Genomic DNA, 7,975 nt, shown 5'->3' with positions numbered 1-7,975 from the left:
TTGCGGCGGGAGGCGCGACAGCCCCGTAGCTCCCCGGAAGGACGAAGGAGGCGGCCGCTTACGCTCTGCACGCTTTATTACAAGAGTTGCGCCGATCGCTTAATAATAACAAAGCTTAGGAGCGTAGGGCGAGCTTTCCCCAAAGGAAAGGAAAGGCAGGTCACTTCAGTGTAGGGCTGGCAAGGTACACGCAGGCATGGCCCCACTGCCAACCAAGGACTGCGTATGTACCCATGTGCGTGTACAGGGCTGCTCCAAAAGCAACACATCCTATTTTATCACCCTGGCCCGCAACATCAGAGGGGAATGCTGGTGGCACAACAGGAGAGGCTGAACCTTCCCCCCACCATTCCCTTCCATTTTGTTGGATGTACATATACATACATGACTGTACATATGTAGAAACACGTACATACCCGTACGCAAACTCAAAGCAAGAGTAACAAAATCTGTATCGCTAGAAATCTACACATTTTCCAGCAGTTTTACATCATTAACTCCAGTCTCGGTCAGTATGTGATTCAAAGAAATCAAGCAAGTTATTCATACGTCATCAGAATGCGTCTATTTGATTTAGCAAGTTCCAAACTAGTATACAACAAATCACTGTATGAAAAAAGGAAACACAACGATACAGCAGCTATCCTGCTGGATTTAGTAATATATACATCGCACTCGGTGAAATGGAATATCTTTCATATCTTCCCTGTGATCCCTGGCATAGTCCCAGAGATAGTAATCAAGTAAAACTGCATTGATCTGATCACGCATGTCTTGACCCTTCTTCTCGTAGAGCTCCAGCAAGTGTTTGCAGATTAGGCTGCAGCACCAAATCGAACAACCACGGATCTCCACTTCTTCTCTGTCTCCAGACTTGAAAACAGTTCCTGTAGGATAAGAGATAGCAACTCAATTACATTCAGGAGACAGAATCCCCAGATGTATAGGATTTTCTCATTTTGTTTCACGTTTAAGCTATTCCAGTGCCACAGTTTCTACCCCTTATACTCTAACTACATACTGTGTTACTGTACATTTTCTGTGGGTTACTTTAACATTACTGTACGTATTTGTTAAGTTTGCCTCCCTTTCAATTAAGAAGATATCCAGTATTTTAAAAGACTGGGCTTGGGGTGAGAACAGGTGGCTGGGCTATACAGTAATGGCTATTTTGTTTCTGGAGTCAAAAGTATAATTCCAAACGGGTATTTTCTGCAAGGGGTAGTTCTACTCTTCGCTAAGATCAAGGATCAAGCAAATCACAACACTCTATGATACCTTTACCATCACAGAACAATTTACGGTCATTTCCACCACAGCCATTCAAACACACGGGCTATTTGATTATGTTGCTGCACAACTTGAAAAATCACAAACAATAGTCCTGCCTGTAAACACAGTCCCTGTGCAGTAGGAAAAGGACTGGTTTATGTTTTCATTTGTTCAAGCTCTTAGTTAATAAGCACTGTAAGATGGAACCAGACCCGTGCAATTATCTTCTTTAAAAGCTATGGCACGCTTTCTTAAAGTGTGTGTTTATCTTATTATTTTGTTTGCTGCTCTTAAGAACAGCAAGTCCTGTTGAATACTGACAAACAAGAACCGCCGTGCCTTTCCACATCCTTTGAACTAATGAAAAAATTGATGTTTCTACTATCTAAATCTCAAAACCACAACCACAATCATGCTGGAAAGTGCTGCCATCAACAGTGGTTGTTCTGAAACTCTGAAATCAACCCCCAAGAGTCTCTTTATTCACACCTTGCCAATTTTTAATCCCAAGAACAGACAGATTCAAAACATAAGAGTACTTTAAAATAGTAAGGAAGGGACAAACCTTCACGTAGCTTTTTCATTAGATCTTCAGAATATTTCATGGCTTTTAAATGAACAAGAACTTGAGGAATTCTGTAGTCAGCAAATACAGTCAGGCTGGAAATGTCTCCAAAAAAGCCATCTCCCTTGCCTTCCAATACGCTCCATGTATCAGCCACCAGAATTTGTGCCCGTTTGTAGAAAGACACCTTCTTTTTCTGATGAAAAAAATTCAAACAATTTAAGTGCTAGGGACGCTTCAATAAATACAAAAAATGAAAACAGAGAAAGACAGGTAAGTTATGTTGCTCTAGAAAACACAACAAAAGATATATTTTGTTAAGCAAATATTAACTAAAACAATAAATAAAAGCACAACGCTAGAAGTACCTTAAAATCTAAATTCTGAACTGCACACAAATATAAAGTGCAATCCTCATCAAAAAGAGCAGTGGGATAAAAAGTTATTTATTTATTTTAAAAAAATGCTCAGCTAACAGAAGACATTAATGCCAGTTTACTTCTACTTCACCAACAGCAGTCAAAGTCCTGCACATACTCTTCCTGAAGCCCTGGAGTTTGCAGAACATTGTCATGGTTTTACAATTTTGTATTTTGCTATCAGTATTCCACATCGTAACATCATGTTAAGCATAGATAATTTTGACGAATGTGCTGCTCACAGAAGAAGACAGAATGTCCCAGAGAACAACACGGTCAGTCATATGACACAGACTCTATATAATAATCTCACTTCAGTGCTGGACTCGCTCTCTTGGACCTTGCCAGCCAGGGGGGAGCCGTGTGGGAGCGTTCCAGCCGTTTCGCCTAGAGTTACAGTAGGCCTCTCGGTTTCGGGACTCACTCTCTCTTATTTTACTTGATTCGTTAGCCTTAATTCCAATTATATTGTACTATATTGTGTTATTCTGTATTCCGATATAGTATTTAGTAAATAAGTGTGCCTCCTTAGATCGCTGCCGCTGTATTTACTTCCTTTTTCCCTGTTTTCTTTCCCTTCTGGGCCAGCGGCCTGTGGGCCGACTGCCCCCCTGTCTTGGGTGCAGGTAGATTTTAGGTTAACCCATGACAAACATCCACGCTAAGTAGCATGTATCAGTGTTACTCCTCTATTAAATAATGACATAATGCTCAAAAAAACTCCCTAGGGCAAATAAAAAAAATAACAATAGACCAAATTCCATCACAGCTCCCAGTAACCAAAGTCACTGCTCTTTTAGTAGTGTTACCATTTCTCCAATGTAGTAAGCAACAGCACCACAACATCTTGCAAGAGCAGCGTGGAAGAGAGACTTTAAATTGAACTTTTTGTCCTGTGCTGCAGTTTAGCTTGGAAGATTAATACTGTCTGGGACTTCTTATGGATTTGTAATTTCATTGCTTCAGTTGGTAGTTTTTACGATGCACAGGCCTGAAGTTTGTGAAAATTTTCTATATGGAAAAGACAATCAAGCTTTTACAGTAAATTTTCCCACTGTTCTTTTTAACATGGAGTAAGAAAAGCACTGGGTGAATGGTGTTACCTCTCAAAGACAGTGTAGTTCTCCAAAAACTGAACATTTTACCTGATGGAGACAAACCTACACTTATTTTCCACAACTTTTCTGCCCTTGCATTCCCAGAAAAGCTACCAGTTCTCCTCACTTACCACTCCACTACCTTTACTTCAAGAAGTATAAAGAGACAGAGTTAATTCAGGCCTATGGATATTAAAAGAAAGAAAGGATATTGTGCTGGCAAACATATAAATGTGATAGCATAGCTAGAAAGAAAGGCAGAGAATAGGAATAGCACACAAATCTAACTACCTCCATAAAAAATGATGGGAAACAAAAAAGTGCATACATGCAGCATTGATGGCTGGAATCTTGGAAGGACTCAAATGTATGCCAGAACATGAAAATCCTGATAAATAATTCATTTTTTAATGTTCTGCCAGTATTCAAAGTCAGTACAATGCCTAAATATGAAATACCCATATTAGGACAAAAAGATTTCAGAGGCTTTGTTTTGCACTTCACTGCATAGAAGTAAAAGAACACCGACAACATGCAATTACATTCAGTAACGTGTAACTATGACTAATTTTTAGTATACAATTTTGCTAAGACATACAGCCAAGGAATTGGCTTAATTTTACAAGTTCCTCCGGGAGTTCAAATCATAGGAAAGCTGTAACAGTCTGTGATAGTATGATTTACTGTGGTACAGAATTTATTCTCATACACGTTTCTATTACAGAGAGTAAACGAAAAACAACAGTACGTTGTCAGATAGATACCTACGTCTAGTTCTCTTTTTAATGAAGGCAAATGTTTACTTACGAGATCTCAACTGGCTGCACAGAAATTGTGATGGTAATACAATCCATGTCACCTCATATAATGTTTTCTTAAAAAACATACTTCAGAACAAATAAGGTGTAAACCTCATCTCTATTATTTCACCCACCTTCAAAATACACAGCTTGCTTAGTGAAAGTAGAAAAGCAGCTTCTGTGTTTATGCAATAGACTTCACTACTACATCAGTGCTTACGGTCTGGGATCATTTTTGGAACAGCTTTTCATTCTGTAGTCTGCAGCTGCTTTTAGGGAGCCTTGCTTTATAAAGCACTCAGCACCATCTCATGAAAGACATTACGTCAGAGAATACAGTCACTATAAAGATAAGAAAATACTCTATTTATCACTTGGAAAATGCCTGCTTTTTTGATCACAAAAGTCATCATAAAATGACCTCATATGTAAAAATCCCAGTAAGTCAAACAAGTAACATCAACGATAATTTACAGAGAACCTCTGATTTTTCAAGTTAATATGGTATCTTCATAATCGGAGATAAAGAGGTAAAAAGTGATGCCACTTACTCAACACCACAGGTAAGTGTAAAAAGCAACTGGTTCAGAGGCCCAACGAATACTGTTTCAGGGCACTATTTCCAATGGTCTGTTCAAGCTATTACTTAGTACAGGCTGCACTGAAGATGGAACTGGGTGTTCTGGTGATGAAACATCTGAACAGTACTGCAGATGGAACAGAGCACATGCCACCGAGCCTTAAAAAAAATGGTGCTTATACAGAGACAACTGGAGAACACCAAGAACACTCTATTTACTTCCCATCAGTTTCTTTCAGAGAAACTGCTGCAAAAAGCTTATGTACTGTGTCAACTCTGACATAAGTGCTGCAACATATAGGGTTAATTCTGGCCTGCAGCCATTCCTGCAGGGTCTATTGAACTAACGCAGTTACAGACTCCTGGTAGTCAATTGTACATTTTCGTTACACTACTGGAGTCTCATCTCTTCCATGAGATGCAAAGACCCTCATGGTAAATGAAGAAAAAGAGAGTGAGGGGTACAAATTTAAGGAAACAAACAAACAAACAAGATAAACAAAGATTCTGATTTGTCAGGCAGAAGTTATCTTACATGTTACACATTTATAAGACATGAAGTAGAGTTGTGGTTAAACCTGGAGTACCTCAAAACAGATTACAACAGAGTGAAAAATACAGAAAGCCCACAAAGAAAACCTGGTTCTCCACTAAGGAAAGAAGAAAAACCCAAAGAAGACATAATTATCACCAGATATACATTCCCGGCCAATTCAGTACTTCAGATGATGGAGATTCATTTATTGCTAATAAATGGTGTGATTTTGTTTTAGACGGATCGAGAAATGAAATCTCAATACCTTTACCCTATCTTAACAAAAACACATATGCTGGCCCAAGAGTACTACAACACCTATCTTCCCCATCTGTATTACTCAGAGCAATTTACACAATTAGATCACCCACTTCAAAGTCTTGACTTCCATTATACAGACTAATCCCTTAGATGACTTGAAGTGGAATATTAAAATGAAGCTGTATTTCCCTTCAACTTCCTTTGAATTTTACTTTTGAATTCCACAAACAGCTCAGGCTGGAAAAGAACTTAAAGATCATTGAGTCCAACCACAACCTAACCATAGTACCCTAACTCTATCAACCATCCATGAAATCATGTCCATGAGCACCACATCCAGTTGGTTCTTACGCACATCCAGGGGTGGTGACTCAACCATCTCCCTGGGGAGCCTATTCCAGCGCTTAACAACCCTTCCTGTAAAGAAGCTTTTCCTGATATCCAGCCTAAGCTTACCCTGCCACATCTTGAGGCCATTTCCCCTCATCCTGTCACCTGCCACCAGTGAGAAGAGACCAACCACTCTCGCTGTAAGCACCTTGCAGGTATTTGAAGAGAGCAATGAGGTCTCCCCTCAGCCTCCTGTTCCCCAGACTAAACGGCTCCAGTTCCTTCAGTCTCCCCTCTTAGGGCAGATTCCCCAAGCCCTTCATCAGCCTTGCTGCCTTTCTTTGGACCTCACACTCAGTTTCCCTTCTTCTGTATTAAAGCTGTAACAAATACACAACTTTTACACCAATTCTAAACTGTTGCTCCAGAAAAAATAAATACTCACGATCTATCTTTTAAAGCCACAATTAATAACAAGTTCACACCATGAAAAAATTCAGCGCCACAACTAACATACCTCAAAAACAGCTTCATCTCTGTAAGAAGGGAAGTTTTCCACCACAAGACGTAGTAGTTTCTGAGCGCTGTTCTCACTCTTTTTAACACATGTGAGGAAAGAGCCTCCAAACTTCTCCAACAGAACCGTTCCACTTTCGTTCAGCACCTGGTGCCTCTCCTCAAGTAGAGGCATGGGCACCTCTGTGTCGGAGCGGAACACCTGTTTGACCTGGTCCAGCGTCATGGTGGCATAGTACGATGCGCTGGTGATGGGTATTCCTTCAGAAGAGCAAAAACAAAGTGTTTGTTAGGCTGCCGCACGCAGAGACCTCATGCACAGACCCACTGCAATGGTGAGACTCAGAGAGCCGCTCAGCTCTTAAGACTGACAGCAGACAGTGAAGATCACATTCAAATTGCTGCTTAACACCACAGGCGCTCGGTTGGTGCGCTCCCTGCTTGGGTAGGACCTCCTGACACACTGCCGCGGTACGCTTATTACTCTCTGCATGCGATTTTCCAAACTGGGTTGTTTCCATCGTTCAGCACGGTGTGCACACACTGTCCTCCAACCCCATATAGCCATTACTATCAGTCTTCTTTTTGCCTGAGCTCCTCACTGTTTTGTATTTACAAGAAGGACCTCACTGCAAGCCCTTCTTCAATTAAGAATCAGCGTTAACTAAAGTTTCCCCCTGCACATCCAAATACTGTTTCTTTCTCCCACCGAGCGCACCCAGACGAGGCGGAACTCCGGCACACCGCCGCGCCGGCACGCGCTTTCCAGAACCACGGGGCCAACCGACCCAGACGGCTCTCAGCGCGGCCTTCTCCTTCGCCACGGCAACACCCGCAGTCACAGAGCGCTGACCGCTGGCACCCTGAAGCCGTCTTTAGGAGACCGCGTACCCCCCTTCCGCCCGCGGCAGCCGCCCACCCACCCACCCGCCCTCGCACAGCCCCGCACAACCTCCGCCCGCAGCCCGCCCGCCCCGCCCGCACTGACCGTCATCCAGCGCGCGGTTGACGGCGGCGCAGAGCGCCCAGTAGCCGCTGTAGTCCTTCCCCTTGTAGCGCACCAGGCACTTCTGCTCGGCGCTCTCGGACCAGAAGGAAAAGTTGAGGGTGTCCACCAGGAACACCCAGTTCACCGCCTCCTCGCTGGCGGCCCGCGGGTTCAGCTCGTGCAGCGCCTTCCATCCCGACAGCCCGAACGCCGCCTCCGACGCTTTATCGAACAGCGACTCGGCCACCTTTCTCGCCCCCTCCTCGTCCACCGACACGTCTCGGCTGCGGCCCGCGATGAACCGCGCTGACTCCAGCGGGGACGAGAGCGCCTCCATACCGCCGCCTCCCGCCTGTACGGAACGCCAGCGCTTTCCGGCCGCCACGCCCCGGCGGGCCCCACCTCGGGCGCCGCCAGCCCTCCGGCGGCGGAGCGCCACTTCCCGCCTCACACTGCGCAGGCGCGAGGGGGGAGGCGCGTGTTGGGCCCGACCCCCCGGCGGCGATGGGGGCGCGGCAGCAGGGCGCTGTGCACACGCACAGAGCGAGTGAGCGCCACGTGTCCCGCTTCCCTCGCTCTGCGTTGTCCGAAAGCCGGCCTCGGTTCCCTGGC

The 7,975-nt window shown here is 44.1% G+C and overlaps 1 protein-coding gene across 2 annotated transcripts; it reads right to left on the bottom strand.

Annotated features, from left to right (window-relative positions):
• Positions 1-60: 60 nt before the first annotated feature.
• On the bottom strand, positions 61-7,804 carry QNG1 (Q-nucleotide N-glycosylase 1). 2 transcript variants are annotated; one of them, XM_072359687.1, is made up of 4 exons: positions 7,364-7,804; positions 6,377-6,636; positions 1,838-2,033; positions 61-887 (listed from the first exon to the last, which is right to left on the bottom strand). In XM_072359687.1, the coding sequence occupies exons 1-4, from the start codon at positions 7,698-7,700 to the stop codon at positions 655-657; spliced, it is 1,026 nt and encodes a 341-aa protein (XP_072215788.1). In that variant the 5' UTR covers positions 7,701-7,804; the 3' UTR covers positions 61-654. The 2 variants fall into 2 exon arrangements, with proteins under 2 accessions (XP_072215788.1, XP_072215789.1); XM_072359688.1 differs by lacking the exon at positions 7,364-7,804 and adding an exon at positions 7,094-7,242.
• Between the last annotated feature and the right edge of the window lie 171 nt (positions 7,805-7,975).

This window comes from Excalfactoria chinensis, chromosome Z (assembly GCF_039878825.1).
Source record: "Excalfactoria chinensis isolate bCotChi1 chromosome Z, bCotChi1.hap2, whole genome shotgun sequence".
NCBI lineage: Eukaryota > Metazoa > Chordata > Aves > Galliformes > Phasianidae > Excalfactoria > Excalfactoria chinensis.
The sequence above is the reverse complement of the archived record's forward strand: the minus strand, read 5'-3'. Positions and strand labels throughout refer to the sequence as shown.